General features: G+C 41.2%; 1 protein-coding gene across 1 annotated transcript in view; it reads left to right on the plus strand.

Moving 5' to 3' along the window:
* The window catches only part of itfg1 (integrin alpha FG-GAP repeat containing 1), a 125,001-nt gene that overhangs the window by 44,220 nt on the left and 63,361 nt on the right, over window positions 1-17,420 (plus strand). Inside the window, exons 9-10 of the mRNA XM_084039842.1 lie at window positions 1,062-1,156; window positions 11,854-12,005. Of these exons, the coding sequence (XP_083895968.1) occupies window positions 1,062-1,156; window positions 11,854-12,005 (247 nt within the window). The remainder of the gene's footprint in view (window positions 1-1,061; window positions 1,157-11,853; window positions 12,006-17,420) is intronic.

Genomic DNA, 17,420 nt, shown 5'->3' on the forward strand with positions numbered 1-17,420 from the left:
ATCAGACTTCTTTTTCCATCAGAGGAGTCGCCTCCTGATGACCAGTAGAGAGAATGCAGCTTTAAGGCATTGCATGTTGCCGACTGGTAACACTGGTGCCTCGTATGTGCTTTCACTGAGGCAGTGTCATTTTATTCATTTTTTGTACTGAATTTGTTTCAATTAAAAACATATTTTGTTCATCCCTCAAGGTGCAATTCAAGGCAAGCAAGCATGCACAAAGGAACGCACACAGGCATTTCATTTACACATGAAAAACAATCTAAAAATACAAACATGACAAATGTGTTCAAAAGACAAGGATTCACAGCAGGCAGCAAAATCCAACACCACAAAGGCACATAACAAATGTCACAAAACAAATGTAAAAGGTCAAAAGCATAGCTGCATTCATCTATGTGTCTATACACAAGGTACACTCTATCCTTTATATTTGTACCGTGGATGTGTGCACTACTCTGCAGCTCAAATCTGTAGTTTGAAGGAGTCTGATAGGCTTAAATGAATTCAATCAAGCGGTCTCTGCTTTCCTTCAATACCTTTTGCAATGTTTTGTGTCAGGCTTCACAGAGCTGAAGGACCTGGAGATATAGGAAGCCAAGAAGTAGAACTCAATGTCTGCTCTCGCAGATGTAGATGTGGTGAAAATGGATGATTCAGTCTTAATGATAGACCTTTATGTTATATGTTTGCATGTGTGTGTCTGTGAGATGAATGAATAGCGATGAAAATCACTGGAGAAAATGATTCTTCAAGTTAACTGACATTATTAAAAGACATGAAAGAGACAAGTGCAGCTTGTGTGTTTGCTCGTTGAAAATAAGCAGGTGTTCCTGTGATCCGGCTCACACGTGGGAAAAAAACGGGAACAATTTCTTTGTTGCAGGAAACTGTGCTGTGCTCAAAGTCTACTCTACTACACTCTCACAAAATCTGTGGCATTGGGAACGAGTGCAAATACTAAAATAGGACAGTTTGAGCAAACAAAGGATCATGCCTCCCTCTGGTTCCATCCAACGATGTTGCTTCTCAGTCTAATTCTCCGTATCTGTTTCTGGCAGATGGTGACGGCTACCAGGACCACCTCCTCCCTGTGTGTTTGGATGACACCTGTCAACGCAGTGCCATCTACATGGCCAAGTCGGGCTCAAAGGAGGTGCGTAACACTCAGTTGTGGTACAAATCATTCTAATGGATTTTGCTTTCTGCCTCAACACTTGATTTATTTTTTTTGCATTCATCCTCTCTTCTCTGAGCTGGTCTTTACAGCACTATTCAATCCTACCATTTGTTATTACACCACTTTGTACCACTCTGCTTCGCCTGCTCAAATCTGACTATCAATTTGTTACACTCTCAGAAATCTGTTGTGATTTGAACTACATTGGTCTGTTCGACTTCTCTTTTCTACTAGTTCTTAATACATGCTCACATGGAAACCCATGTTCATTATTGGGAGGAGAAGGATGTCTTATGGGCCCTACCATCCATCCTGACCCCTCCTCTTCTTTGTGGCAGTTTAAAAGTGTGTCTCCCTTGGCGACTTAGGGCATTTTACCACTTTATTTTTTTAACGTGACTTTTGTAATGCGCCAGATTCAAACTTAGCTGTGTCTACCTGCCTCATCGGATTGTGATCAGATGTGTTATGTGGTCAAAGGAGCAGCTTTAAAACGGTGGATAAACACATTGCATATCCTTTAAAGTTCCTTTCTTTTTTCTTCCCTGCAGTATTTATAGACTTGTTTTTGTTTTTGCTGCTAACGTCGCTTTGATAATATGGTGAACATATTTTCCTGTAAATACTTGACAATTAAATGTTTTTTGTTATTTAAAAGCTTTTATTTTGAAGCAGGAAATGTTGGGTTTTCATCAGTAGTAAGTTAACAGGACTGAGACCCGTGCTCCGGCAGAAGGTCAAGGTTTTCCTCCTCTCTTCCCCTCTTTCGCCTCGGGAGGAGAACTCCCATGTTGGGGAAGATGATGCAAGGTGTACGTTTGATAAATGGTCTGGATTGTTCCTACATACTGTCCACAATGAGATCAATCGGCCACCTCGTCATGTGATCTGGCTGATTGGATCCCGATGTGATCAAGATCCACCTCACCATTGCGGTGGCAGAACTCCCGTTTGCTTTTCTGCACAATAGCTGTCTATTTCAAGAAGACATTAAACACGAGGCTCAAAAGCTTAGAAAGACATCGGGGCTGATCCGGTGTGTGTGTTTGTTTGCAGAGCCGCGCCAGATAGAAGTAACAGATGTGTGTGTGTACACACACACACACACATTCAATCCAATCTAATAATGCACACACGCAGCAGCAAATAAAAGTGCACAAACACACAGTTGTTCTCACAGGAACGCACACACCACCAGCATCACCTCCTACGTAGCATCTTGTGCGTTCTTTTCAGTTGCATCCTACCAGTTGGCAGGAGACCCCACTTCATCGTCTCCTTGCTTCCTCTGCCACCAGAGAACAAGCTTCCACTTTTTTGTCCCAGTCCAAAATAGAAATATTACAGGCTTATCTGCATGTCCGCCCCCACACACACATGTACGCACAAAAGACGCACACGCGGAGACACACGGCTGCACACTCCCTGTGGACATGCCTTTTTTTTGTTTGCCCGTCGGCAGAAAAATGAAAGGGGGAGTGTTGAGGGAAGAGGAGGGAGAAAAAGGCAGAGAAAGGAGGGCTTATCTGGGCTGATGGATGAAATGAACACATGTTGTGTTTTGTGTCACTATGTGTTTGAGAGATAGTCATCACTGTATATATATATATATATATGCTTTCATGGAGTAATATATAATAGTATACATTCATAATGATTACCTTCTTCAACAGAAGCCACACACACACATGCGGTTTGTCGATCTATCCGCATCACAGGATAAATGTGACCTGTGCATCAATGTGGTGAAAACACTCTATGAGCCAATAATTATGGTTGATCTAACACCACTGTAGGTGCGTTTGTTGCTCCATTATATGTGGAGCAGCTAGTCAGCAGATGTCTCCTCGAGAGGTTTCTGCCCACAGGCAATAATGGAGAAAGAGGAGAGTATGAAGGGGAGAAAACAGCAGAGGGAAGGAGGGATAAGGACTGGGAATAAAAGAGAGCTTGATGTAGGAAAGGAGGTGAATGGAAAAATAGATTAAGAGAGGGAGAAAGAGGAGCTGGACGGAGAGGAGGATGGGAGAAGGAAGGACAGTTGTTTTCCCTTCATTACCACTTTGAGAGCAACATCCTATAGGAGAGAATACAGGCTGGAGAAGCAGAGAATAAGAATGGAGAGTGAAGAAATGTAGTGATTTGTAGAAGACATGATGAGATGGCTTCGGGTATGCATGGAAGTCCCACTGAGTAGAAACTAGTATGTGTCTATAGTTCATCTCCAAATAGTGATTAATTCCTTCATTTATTCCCTCCTGTATTCTCAGCCACAGATCTGCCTCTATGCGGCAGCTCCAGGCCTGCAGTTCACCATATTGATGGAAACTGCATGTGGGCTTCCCACTATCTCTCTGCTTCATTCGTTGTGTTACAGACACATACTGATCACATGTATTGTACTTTGCCCATCCCGTTCTCTGCACCCATTCTGTAAAACAATTGGATATTACTGCAGAGAATAATGTCATTGTGTGCCTGTGGGAATTACACGTCTAGGACATTGTGGCACAGGAAAGCAAAACAAAAACATGACTTAAATCTATTTTTTATGAGCTGGAAGGGAAGATCTCCAGGACGTCAGAACACATTCACAAGAACAAAACCCAAACGGGTCCAAAACCATATGTGTATATTAAAAACCATTCCTCATTTGAAGTTCAGGACAGTTAAATGTATGTTGTAGAGCTGAGCAATATTACTGAATATCATCTGAATAATTTGATGAAATGGCTTTACAAATGGACTTTTCTAATCACAACGATCATTAAGACGAACCACCTCTGAAGAAACGGCAAATATTGTATTGTTGAATAGGTTTTTTTGGACAAATTTTCTTGATTAAAAATAAAATAAAAAGTGAAGCAATAAACAAACTACACCACAACTGTAGGAGCAAAAATGCTAAACTATTTCTGGGTTTTAGGACTCGTTCCTGCAGCACTCTATTAATTACTAGTGTAAGTGTAAAAGCCCAGAGATTGACTGTTGGTTTCCAGTTTAAGCGTAAAACCAGGTGTAGACCATGAATTATGTGAATGAAATCAGCGTCTGTGCGTAGTTAAAGAACCATTGTAGGTCTATCAGTGAGTGGCTGACCCCAAATGGACACTGTGTAGCAGCAGGCCTCTCCAATGGAGGTTTTCGCTACATAATGCTAGCTGTATTTCATCTGATGCTCACACTACCACTGCAGGAGCGTATACATTGGATCAATGCACATATGACATTTACCTTTTCCATTTGTCACTGTACTATTACATTTATTCATTTATTTTCTTTTTGCACAATGCAAAACACACATACCGCCCCCACGATGACCGAGCCAGCTTCCTGCTCTTGCTGCCCAGGCGGTGTAAAGGTAGCCAGGGTGAGCTAGCCAGCCTCTTCCCAGTCATCCCAGTCCGCAGGTAAGTCAGTGGTCAGAAAGGTGGCACTGACAGCAGGTAGCAGTGTCCCCATTCTGCCCAGCTGACACAAAGACATATGGTCTCACTCCATCTCTGGCTCTGACTCTGACTGCCTGTTCCCAGGGACAAACTATGACCTCATTTACACCTGGTAACAAAAAAATCTCTATATATTTTCCGCAAGGATGGTTGCACAGACCGATTTGACGAGGAACCTTTTGGACCTTTCATACTCCTGTGAGGGTTTCTGGCAAACTGAGAGTTTCAAAGATCCTCACAGTTCTCCATTTTCTCCACTTATCCGCATCGTTAGAAAGTGTTGGATTTGCACAGACAGGTGAAAATCTGGCAACTGGAACCGCCAGTTTGCTTTTTTCTTAGTCTATAGTCCATACCTTTGGAATTTCCTTTTGCTATTTTGATCACATTTCAGATCTAGTATTTCCAGTCTTACTGACAGACCCTTCTAAAATACGTCACTAGCAAATTCTGTGCTTGCAAATTATGTTTTAGGGTTGAATATTGCATCACCTAAAACAAACATAACATGCACTTAGACCCAAAATCAATGCCACGATCACACCTGAGTATACTGTAGCAATACTGGCATGACTTTTTACTTTGCCGTTTCGCAGTCATGTGCTCTTTCCACCCACCCATCCACTGTTCAGTCCCATGCTGGCTTTCAGTGCCAGTTCTAATGTGATAAGCATTACAGTCATTATATCGCTGGCATCATAAAAACTATTGGTTCATTACACGCCTGTTTTTTTGGTTTTTTTTGTTTGTCTTTGAACATTTTATTGCCTCAGACAGTGTAGTTGTGTGTCGATGTTACAGCACCTCCCCGCATCACCTCGTAAAACCCACCACCACATCCCACCTCCACCGCAGGCCACCCACATTTTAATTTCTTGGGCTAATGAAGCGGGAGCTCTCTCCGCCGAGTTGAATCAATAGGAATCTGTAAGCATGCCGTCGTTTTAGTCATCAGCAAAGCCAGGGGAGTGATTTTATGTCGGGGGTGTGTGTGTTTTTACCCCTCTAGGTTTTTATGTGTGTTTCTGTATCTGTATGCACGATTCCATGCTTTGTGTGTGTGTGTGTGTGTGTGTGTGTGTGTGTGTGTGTGTGTGTGTGTGTGTGTGTGGGTGTGCATGTAGAACGCCACGATAAACTGTCTGTACATGGGCTGTGTTCTCCCACCGTTTGATAAAAAGCTATTTGTATGCGTGATTCTTCCCAGCGCTACCATTAAGTTTTCCAGGTATCAGATTACCTCCCAAGCACAAATCCCATCATCGTCTTCATCTCCATTAACCAGGTCATTTAGATCTCCTCGCTAACACACTTGTGTGCACACACACACACACACACACACACACACACACAGACAGACTCAATTTGGTGTTAATATGTTGACATTTGAACCAGCGAATGTCAGTATGGAGTTATTTAGACTAGGGGCTTTCTGTTTGACTGGGAGGACGTTAGGAGGACAGATTAATCTATAAAGACACACACTTGACATTATTCAAATACTCTGTAATATTTAGTGATTAAATGTCAAAACTTCCACAGCCCGGAGGAAGGAGTAACTGCTGCATGATTTATTTAAGAAGCTCCTCTGTCAGGTTGGCTATTCAAATAAAAAATGATTTGATTAGATTAGAACCTTTAATATCCTCACAGAGGCCCCGGTGATTTCCTCTGAATTCCCCACACAATGCTGCTGAGCAATAAAAACAAACACAGGGGAAACACTGTCTCATTTTGCTGAGGAGAAATGACATACTTTTATTGTTCCCCCTCTGCTCCGTTGAAAACTACTGATCTTATGACTTCCTCTTTAGCTGCTGTGATATCATCTGCTGAATTAGCACCAATTACTATAGCTCTTTCAACTCTGCTTTAGCTCTGCCATATGTTGACACGATATTATCATCATATATCAATGTCATTAGGGGTTGTTTGAGAGACACAATCAAGCTTAAAGTCCCAGTCGACAAGTCCGGCGGATGGAGGGCACCCTGTCAGATTTTGAATGTTTCCAACTCTCACGCTCCTCCCCCACAACCACCGAGCTCCTCCCCCACGACCACCGAGCTCCTGCCCCTCGACTTCGTGCCCTTTGAAATCCCTTAGATCACGCCACCTTTGAAACGGGGGTCCGATGTTGACTCTGGTTTTATCACGGGCACCGTCGCCATCTTTCTTTTTTTCCTTCTTTTCCACCGGTGTTTTCTTCTCCTTGGTTGTTTTGGACCTCCTCGTTTCGGTTTTTAACGAGGAATTGGAAGCTTGTTGCTACTTCCCTCCGCCTCCCCCCTGTGATAGTGGAACGACCCGAGGGGGGAGGGGCTCTGTGTGTGCACGAACACAGCCCTGCGTGCTGATTGGACAGGATGATCCGGGCGCTGTCAATTTTTGCAAAACGAATAACAGGCTCTACGTGCATGTAATGCCAGGAAACAATATAATGCATCAATGAATGCGAGACACCTGTGATAATCCAACATTTAGGATTGGTTTGTGTTTTAATACATTTTTAATATGGCAGGATTAATCTCCGCCTGATGAATTCCGCTTGATTGAGAATCTCTTTCATATGTTTGTATGTTACAAATATCTGTATGTTTGTAACTACATGTTTGTCATTTTTAGTCTCTTCATTCTATTTTTCTTCGTTGTTTTACTTTATTCCATTTGCCTTTCCCCTCCACCGCTGCTCTATTTCCAGATTGCCTGCAGGCAATGATATTAATGTATAGATTAAAATGACATCTTCAGTTTAATCTGCAGCCATTGGAGTGTCTGCAGACGGTCTTTAACCTGATGCATGACAGCCATGTGTCAGAGTGTCTGCATTATTTGCAGTGTTGACTCGATGCCTTTGGTATTCTCCCTGCTCTTCCTCTCCCCTCCTCTAATCAGGGCGAGAATAGAAGCGTCAGACAGTACACTGATTTCCTCAGGGCGAAACACCAGCACAGTGGTCTGCTGATAAGGCCGGCGACCAGCAACGGTCTCACTCTGTCCTCAGAGAGACCGTCACCGTGCTGAGCACAGACCAAAGGACTCCATAGTGTGAATTCATTTGAAGAGTAAACACCAAAAAAGATTGAGGGTGCAGCAGTTTTTGTAAACATGGCGACCAGCTCCGGGAATAATGCTGACACAGGAACTCATGTGTCAATAATACTGTACTGTAAGATGTGTCCGGCAATGCACACACTTTCATATAAACTACTAGCACAACTTTTATTTTCACTCAATTCTTTTCTCTCCATTCTCATATCAACCATTTATTTCTCTCCCTATTGCTTAATTTCAGAGTCTAAACCTTACCTGTTTGCTACTGGGATTTTTTTAAAAGGGGAGCAATGGTGTCCCTGTTTGTGTGTAGGACAGTATACACCGTGTTGTGTGTCCATGGCTAGCATTGTGTTTACTGGCAGCAGCCGATCTTCACTTCTGTCTGCCAGCCACCACACAGTGGTCATTTCCAGCACTCCCATCCACTGTGGACAGCAATAATCATAGCCAAGCTTCACGCCCCTATGGCAGGCTGTCAGCCTCTTAAACCCCACAGCAACATCACTCAATGGTCATTTACTGAGAGCTTGACTGGGCAGCGTTGGATTAAAGCCCCGAGCCCACTGTTATCCTCTGAAAAATATTCAACCTTGGTTTACTCCCCTGTTTTTATGACACCATCTGTACTGATAATTACTATCGTCCTCAACTCATTTCCACTCATTAAGAGACTCTGTTGTGAAACATTAGAATCTAATCTACATTAGTTATAATGAAGTTAAAAGAATGTTAGATTTTAATTAAAGATGTGTATACATGTTAATGTAACGTTAAAAGGTGCTGCCTGTCAAAATACAAAAGCAGAAAAAGTTTTTTTCATATATTGTATTTTGTTGTATTTATTACACTTGCTGATCTGTATTTTAAGAGTCCCTAGCTGCCGTTCCATGGGGTACATTAGATTTTGAAATTTCAATCATTCAAAAGCTTTGCTCTCAACCTTCTTTAGCTGTGTGCAGACGGAAGATGTTAACTGATGGATGTCTTGATATTATTGGTTGAAATTGGTGTTTTTATATCTATTTTGTTTCACGGCATACTGTTAAGTAGGTGAACAATATTGGAGATGTGATCTAAAAGAGTTAAAAGGCATTTTTTTTCATTCCAGCTCGACTTGAAGCTGAATGAACAGATGTTTATGTTGATTTATGTTTGCTTTCTATGTACTTTTTTAGTATTTTACTTTAGGAGTTCTTATTGAAAGGGGTCAAAGACACCCATTCCTAGGCCACATCAATAACGTGACCCCCACCACCACCATGTCACCCCTGAAGTACAAACAGTACATCAGTAGCTGTGTTAGTGTGCACAGCTGGTTTGGAGGAAACTCACCTCGGTGACATCGCGGCTTGTGTGATACGTTTCAAAGTAATTGGTAATAGGCTGTGGTTGTCTTTTTCAGACCTGCTGGCCGTATTAAGAGCAATTACAGTCGAGGCAGTTCTAGTGAGTGTCTCTCCGGTGACTTTCCTCTGCACCTGCTCCCTCTGTTTAACATTCATGAATAGTTAAAACCTCCAGCATCTGGCCCTATGTCTTCTAGGATCCACACACACACACAAGACAGATGCCATTATGATACTACTAAAGGAATTACAAGCCCGACTGATGCTGGATTTTTGATGCCAATGCTCGTATTGAAAAAAAGTCAATAGTTTTAAGAAACAATTAATTACATTAAGAAAAACAACAATCTTGATATGGATCCCTTATAGAACGATTGTGACCACATTAAGTGAGGCATTTTACAGTTGAATTCCTCAACTTGACAGTTCTCTCTATTGGACAAACTATGTTATTGTGCCACTCTTTTTATACGGATATTGCATACAGTTGAATGGACTCCTCCTGAAACGGTGTCAACAAACTGTGTGAGAACTTACACAAAGAGCAGATTTATTGCTCGGCACGTTATTACCGTATAAGTCTGCATTAGTTTTAGCTAGGTGTAACTAGCAACTAAGGGGCATGACCTGTAATTAGACACTATTAGACGAATAAAGACTGCAATTATTATTGCAGTCCTGCAATGAATGGCTGTACGTGTACATTTTGTGTCAAGATGGAGTCTAAGGATTAGGGATGACGATGCATTCAGTCACCCGCAATTTGGTGGAAGAGAGTCGGATGTAATATAGGTCATAAACGGAGAGTCTAGGCTTAAACCAGCGTGTGTTGCTGGAGCTTGGCGTTCATATTAAGCGAGAGGTGATGGCTGTCTCAGCGAGGCTTAACGCGTGTTTCTCTTTTAATGCAGTTTACAACGTTTACCCCTTTAGTTTGCCTGTTTCCTTGTTTCCTTGCAGTTAAATCAGACAGTAGCAGTATTACAGCAAACCCCCCTGAGGGCCCTATTATCTTGGCACTGTAGTTGTCAAGATGAGGGAAAGATGCCTTGTTTGTGTTTGGTTAAAAAGGTGGCAGGGCTTCTTCATTGTGTGATGCATTAAAGGCAAGACTGCAGGCTCCGAGCACGCACACACACAGCACCTGATTCTAGCTCTGCAGTTAATTATTAAACAGCTTTTGGTTATTTGTATGAATCGTATTGTTTCTCTCATCGTTTGCTAAATTCGGATTAGTTCAGTTATATTTTGATCATTTCTTTGTCTTTCTATTAGGCTTTGTTTTGCAACACCATGGGGAGGAGTTGCTGAATTGAGGATTTAACAAATTTATCCTAGCAAATAATGTGATTTGCTTTTTAGTCTCTCAACTAAATGCTTTTCTTAAAGTAATTGTGAAAACTATTGCTGGAGTCTCGGTTTATACTCAAGGCACTATAAGATTGCTGTTTGTTGGGCAATTTAGGATTGAACTTCAATCATATTATGATGTGACTTCAGTGTTAAGAGTTTCACAAAGTCATTTTGGACCCGTTCATGGAGTTAAAGAGCTCCTAAAACTAGCCAGCGTGAGACCATCAGAGAGGAGTGTTATTGGAGTGTTGTGGTTGTTTCACACCATTGCTTTAATCCACTGAGGCCAGCATTTGTTGCGAGTTTGAAATTGTTCTTTTTTCGCTTGTCCTAGCATAAGTCATCCATGTTGTAGTTGCCATTACCATAAGAGTGGAAAACCTTCATCATGCCTGCAGCTATTTTGATCTGAGCAGCACAAGTTGTTTTTCCATATGACATCATGGTGAAAACCTGGAGAACATATTTTCGGTTTTAGCTTTGCTACACTCTACGCTGCTGATTTTCTTCAAACCCCCTGAAAAGTGCCAGAAATATCGAAGTGAAGTGTTTTGTATTTTGTAATATTTGTGTCTACCTGCCTAGAGATGCCAGATGGAAAGTACAACATGTACTATGCCAGTGTGAAAACAACATTGCAGCCAAAATGATGGTCAAGAGCAAAGATAAAAGTTGAATGGCTTCCCTGCAAAATAACTTGGTATGCTTCAGATCAATAATGGCCTTTTTCTTCATACAAGTGGACGTATTCACCTCAGTTTCACCTTATTGGTAGAAAGGCACGAAAAATAGCTTTCATCTTAGAAGTTTCAAATCTCTTCCACTCATGTAGAAAAGATAAGAACAAGGTAGAAGAGCACGGAGACCTTTTAGTGCTGCTGCATTCTTAACCTTTAATTTTGTATTATTATTATTATTATTCAGTGGGTTTTATTTTCCATCTTATGTTATGCATAAGATGGAAACTATTTAATCTTATTTTATTTTTGTCATATTTTATCCAGTTAGAAAAGCCTCTCATGGTCCTACATAACATTAACGTGTCTCCAACATTGCTCAATTGACGCTGGATCACTACAATAGAATCTCATTGGAATCTAGCCATATTAGCCGCGCAACATGCTAACACAAAATTTGTCACACAAGTCAGCTAGACGGACAATAATGCTGGAGGGGTCTAGTTCCATTCGTTGTTACAGAGTGTCTTCTAGATGGAGCAGGAGAAAAAGATAGATGAGCTTTTCTGAGGGGGAAACACCAGATTTATGTTTAAAGCCGTTAAAAAGTGCATTTTGCATAATATGGGACATTTAATACATAAAAATGAGCCTGAACTACTTTGAAAGGACTTTGTTTTTGCACTTCTCATCTCCTGTTTCTCTTTTGTATCTTTACCCTCCTCCTGCCCTATATTTTCACGATAATTTCAGTGTTGTATAACGAGTAGATATTATTTTTGGTTTTGCAGTGGGTACCAGTGCTGTTGGATTTCCAGCGGAAGGACACGGTTTGGAGCTTTGTGCCAGGGAAACCCAGCCAACCCCTGGGCCTGCACTTCGGGGACTACAACCTGGACGGCTTCCCTGATGCTCTGGTGGTCCTCCGCAACACCAGTGGCAGGTAGGACAAACGTTTGTTGGTGTGTTTATTGCAGTGGGAGATGTGCAAACAATGTTTTTGTCATTATCTTTTTATCTATTTTGGATTATACACCCTTAAGGTAGTTTAGGTTGTCATTCCTCTAGGACCATATTTAAGGTAATAAATGAATGAGATATTTCTGAAATTAAACTAATCCTTGCTTGGCGGGGATCTCTTGGAGTCCTGTCAAGTAGGTCCTGAACTCCACTCCGACTAAACCATACTCTTTTTCAGTGTAATGCCTCACCTCGTAAGCCATCAGAGGCACACTGCTTTAATATGTCCACGTTCAGGGACATAGATACATACATTTGCTTTGTTATTACTCTTATTACTGGGAAATCGATCTCGTCACGTGAATCAGAGATTTCATGCAGATCCATATCCTTCATTTGTTGCCCACGTTCTAGTAATCCGTGTAACATTCCACATTTGGATGAGATTATACTAACTATAGTATTCCAGCAGAAGGCAAAGTGAAATCCACTAGAACCTAATAACTCAAGATGCGTACTTAAATGGCTTATGTAAATCTGTTTAGCTTCAAAACTAGATTTTTTGTTTTTTCAAAGACACCACAGAGGATGGATTTACTCATTAAATTACTGTGAAATTACTGTACTTGCGATGGCTTGTCCTCATGCTGGGGGAAAAAATTGTCACCCAATTCATATGAATGATCAAACAAAGTAGAAATATAATGATTTTAGTAAATGCAACTAATTTGGGATGTTCATTTTGATGCAGATACACATCAGATACAAAGAATCTCATTGATACAGTCTATTTATAGATGGTTTCTGCAGTCTGCATCTGTTGATCTGATAACACGGTATGAAGAGCAGCTCTCGTTGTCATACCCACCTCATAGCAATATATTCAAATTATAGGAATTTTCAACAGTAGATTAATTAAATCTTCCCCCGTCAATAAGCCATATCAGCGGAAGCATACATTGAAATTGATTGCTGACCCTTCGACATTCATGACACAGTGCGCGACAGTCCTTGACTGCAGGATAAAGAGGAATGTTTTGCACGGAGCAATAGGAATCTGTGACATTGTCGTATAATGATGAAGTGATTACCGTCCCATTTAGTAGAACACAGAGTGGGAGAGAAACAGCTAAGGTGAGTGTGTTCTTCAGCTCCCAGGCGGGGGGAATGATAAGCCAGTTCTTTTAAAAATCGCTACAGCATGTGCTAGGACGCAGGCAGCATAGACACTAAAGTGTGTGTGTGTGTGTGTGTGTGTGTGTGTGTGTGTGTGTGTGTGTGTGTGTGTGTGTGTGTGTGTGTGTGTGTGTGTGTGTGTGTGTGTGTGTGTGTGTGTGTGTGGTGCATTGAAGGACCTATGTGGATTATCTGGACTCAGAGAAGAGATGAGATAAGATAGCTGGAGGGGTTGTGGCTGTGATTGTCCATGCATACTGATTGTTTTGTGTGTGTGTGTGTGTGTGTGTGTGTGTGTGTGTGTGTGTGTGTGTGTGTGTGAATGCCTGAATGGTTAGATGTTGGGTAAAAGCTTCAAAAGACTCACACACATGTGAACATGTGGACCCTACTTTGTTGTCTGGGCTCTATATAATCACTAGTAAGTCCTGTGAGGTTTAACTCTTTGCCGTCGCCATCATCCAGAAATGACTCTCATCACACAAGCTATAGCTTCTCTCTCTCTCTTTTTTTCCTCCCTTCCTCCAATTCTTCTTCTCATTTTAAGCCTTTGAGCATTGTAATCCCACACTGTGCCAAGGACGTTAAATAGGGAGTGTTTGCCAATGCAGTTTGACCCTAGCAGTAACATTTAAACCCACATAATCAGCAGGGGGAGGGGAACCATGAAGAGATGAAAAGAGGTCAGGATGGTAAGAGAGGGTTAGAAAAAAAAATTGTAAAATGAAGACCTCCAAAGACCACCAAGCACGTAAACCCCAAACGGTATACAGGTAGTAGGGATGCTTAGTAGCGCTCCCACAAGTCAATGCATAAAGTCAGTCATTCTGATGTGCACAAGCTTTCAGAAGTCATCTCTGAGCGATGGGATCTGCATGGTTTAGTTTCCGTTCAGGCGTTGGATCACATCGCCCGCTTTGGATTCAGCAACACTCTGCAGTTCTAACCAAATGCCCTCTGCTTACCAAATTTGGGTGCAGCCCACATGTGATCTATTTTAACTCTCCAACCCTCTTCTTCTTTCACTCACTTTCCTACTTCCGCGTGGTTATTTATAGCTGCTTTTCAGATAAAAGTCCTGCCAGTCGGTGTCACTCCTTCTAGCGAAATGACTGCCGATTTTAAATGTTCAAAATAGGAAGACGGGAGGAGTAGAGGGTGTGTGACGAAACTATCCGAGTGGAATCAGAGAGAATGAATAGAGAGTCGGTTATGAATGCATGAGGTCATTTTGCGATCGCAAAATGCTGGTGGTTTGCTTTTATTATCTCAGAAGGAAATATTTGTCTTCTTAATGCTTTTTTGTTTCCGTTGTTTTGGTTTTATTTTGAGACCTTGCATCTGCATGATGCGGCTATATTTAAAGATACAACAATATACTTGGGTCAACCCTCCATCCAGTTTCCACCTCTTGGTCTGGGGATTGAAACAGCAAGCTAGACAGTGTCCAGACTCAGGCTTGTATGCAGATATAGGTTTTTCTTCATAATATATATGTGTGTATGTGTTTTCTTCTTAATTTAATAAATAAATAGTCTATGTGAAATAACCACATGGTAAAGCCTATTTTCACACTCCTTGGCGAACTGAATACTTGACAAATGCAAAAGTACAAAAAGTATTTTATCAATTAAATACTTTAGTAAAAAATGTACGTTTTGAGTGAAATTATAGAGAGAAAACATGAAGACATTTTTCCAGCTATACACTGACTGACATGCATGCACACAAATGCAGAGGAATCATATGAAGACAATACTTTGGGTTTTAACTCATATTGATCAGATTTTATGAGAAATTTGAGTAAGTCATGTGCTTGCTGTCATCAATTCTGACAGGATTTATTACACTTTATGATTTCATCACGTTACAAGTTAATTGAAATGACGATAAATTATGTTGAATTATTGAATTAATTGTAGTTGAATTAATGGTATAGATATCCCTCTTCATCCCCAGCTCAGCTGACCCCTTGAGCATGTTCTAGGTCTGCAGGGTCTCCTCTAGAGCCACCAATACCTCTACAGGGGGGCGTTCAGGAAACATAATCAGGTGTTCACCGTGTCCCTATGTAGAGGAAACTCATTTGAGCATTGAGAGCTCATTATTTTAGTCATCACAAATGATTCAAACTCACCGGTCCTGAACGAAAAGAGTCAACTGTGTCGCTATTCACTTGCTTTTCATCTTCCAGTGAAAAGGAATGCTTTCAGTCGGTTGAACACAGCTTCTTATAGCATTGTGTAGTGGCTCATAGTTCTCATGCTCCTACTAACAATGCAGCTTTTCTACCGGTCATATAATTACTGTTGTTTACTGTTTAAGTGTAACTGTACATTAGGCTGACTCACTGTTGGATGCTATCAGTAATATGCAGTAGCAATACATCTTATTTTTTCTTACCTGGAATTATGGATTGTCTCATCAATATTGAACTGCAAAGCTATTATTACCTTAGGGAGATAGATAATCCATTGACGCACTGTTTGGGTACATAGCCATTAGGAACTGCAAGACTGCTTTAGGGTTCGTGTAAGCGTCCATGTGTGTTTATGTTTTCACGTTTGTGTAGTGTGTAATTTCCATCGGCAGCTACTAAAACTGCACTCCTCAGGGTCCCATTATATCCAGGTCGAAGGACAGACGGTGCCTCCACATACTCACTCTCATTCTCTCTCTCTCACTTTGCCTCACACACACACACACACACACTCACACTGTTAAATGACAACAAATAACTCAAGGCTGTCGCTCTCTGCTCAAAGGAGATGCTCTAGTTGTTTCAGTGTTTGCTGTAAAGCGAGCATTTGGGATGTTGAGGAGAGAGAGACGGAGACTCAGACTCTGAAAAAGAACAGCAGTATGAAACTAAGGGAGGGAGGATTTTTGTTTCTACCCTTATATCAGTGTGAGAAACTTTCTGCAGGAAGTCTGATCTTTCAGGTGCAGATGACACAGCATGGCACTGCACAACATATACCACTTATGATCCAGATTCTTAGCTGACACCGCTGTCTGACTACGACTGTTTTTGTTAGTCCTGGTTCCCATACTGACTTCTGCTAAGTTACAGCGTGAATGCAGCAGGTCACTCTGTGTTACTTATTTGTACTCTGTTTGAAAAAAATATGATACCATTTATCCCCAATCATTTAATTATGTATAATTGTCTAGCAGTAACCTCATGCAATACAAGTGCTGTTCAGTTACAGGTGACCAAAAAGACATTGCAGCACCAGTACATCACAATTAACTTTATGATTTTAATACATTTAATGGATGATATTTCTTATAATAGTTAATTGGATTCGTAGCATTACAGCTTTGCTGGATTACAGAAAACCCTTTTGCAAAAATGATTGTTGTGAGGGAAACCGAACATGAATAACCTGCCTCAACATCCTCCGGTCTCCACTGGGGGATGAGTTGGAGCCCAAAAGCAATGGTCAGTCAGAGAAGAGAACAAGGTGGAGCTTCAACCCATATTTAGGTAAAGATATCACACCTGACATTTAACAGTGGATGTTTGTGCAGGTTCATTGGTTGTGTTCTCCCACCACAAAAGATGTGTTGAGAGTTGGTTTAATTTAGAAACGAATGTTCCTGTTTTCAGTTAATAGATATGAGAACACTGTTCACCCGGTATCAGGCTTAACTGAGATGCTGGAGCAATACACTATAAAACTTCTTCACACTCAAATCTCTACGGAAATCTATTTATAAAACACAATTTTGGTCAGAGACCTTTTTCAAGGCAAGAACAGGCAGCAAATGAATTTAGCAGTAATAAAAGGTTGAATGAACTTCAGCCTTAATGCAGAACACCATCTCAAACTTAACTGAGATGCTGGAGCAATAGACTATAAAACGTAACGGGGAAAAAAAACATCTTCACACTCAAATCTCTACGAAAATCTATTTATAAAACACAATTATGGTCAGAGACCTTTTTTCAAGGCAGCAAATGAATGTAGCAGTAATAAAAGGTCCAATGAACTTCAGCCTAAATGCAGAACACTTGAGCCTGTGCAGACCTAAATAATGGGAGCCTTTTTACCACACTATACAAGAAGAACAGATCACAACACTTTCCCTCTAGCTAGCTAGCAGTGCCCACCCTAGAGCTCTGAAGTATGGCTTACCTAAAAGCCAAAGATGCCACTGCCATTCTGATGTAAACTTCAAAGAGAAGTCCCTGGAGATGAAACAACACTGCACAGAA

The sequence above is a fragment of the Eutrigla gurnardus genome, assembly GCF_963514095.1.
Source record: "Eutrigla gurnardus genome assembly, chromosome: 1".
NCBI classification, from domain to species: domain Eukaryota; kingdom Metazoa; phylum Chordata; class Actinopteri; order Perciformes; family Triglidae; genus Eutrigla; species Eutrigla gurnardus.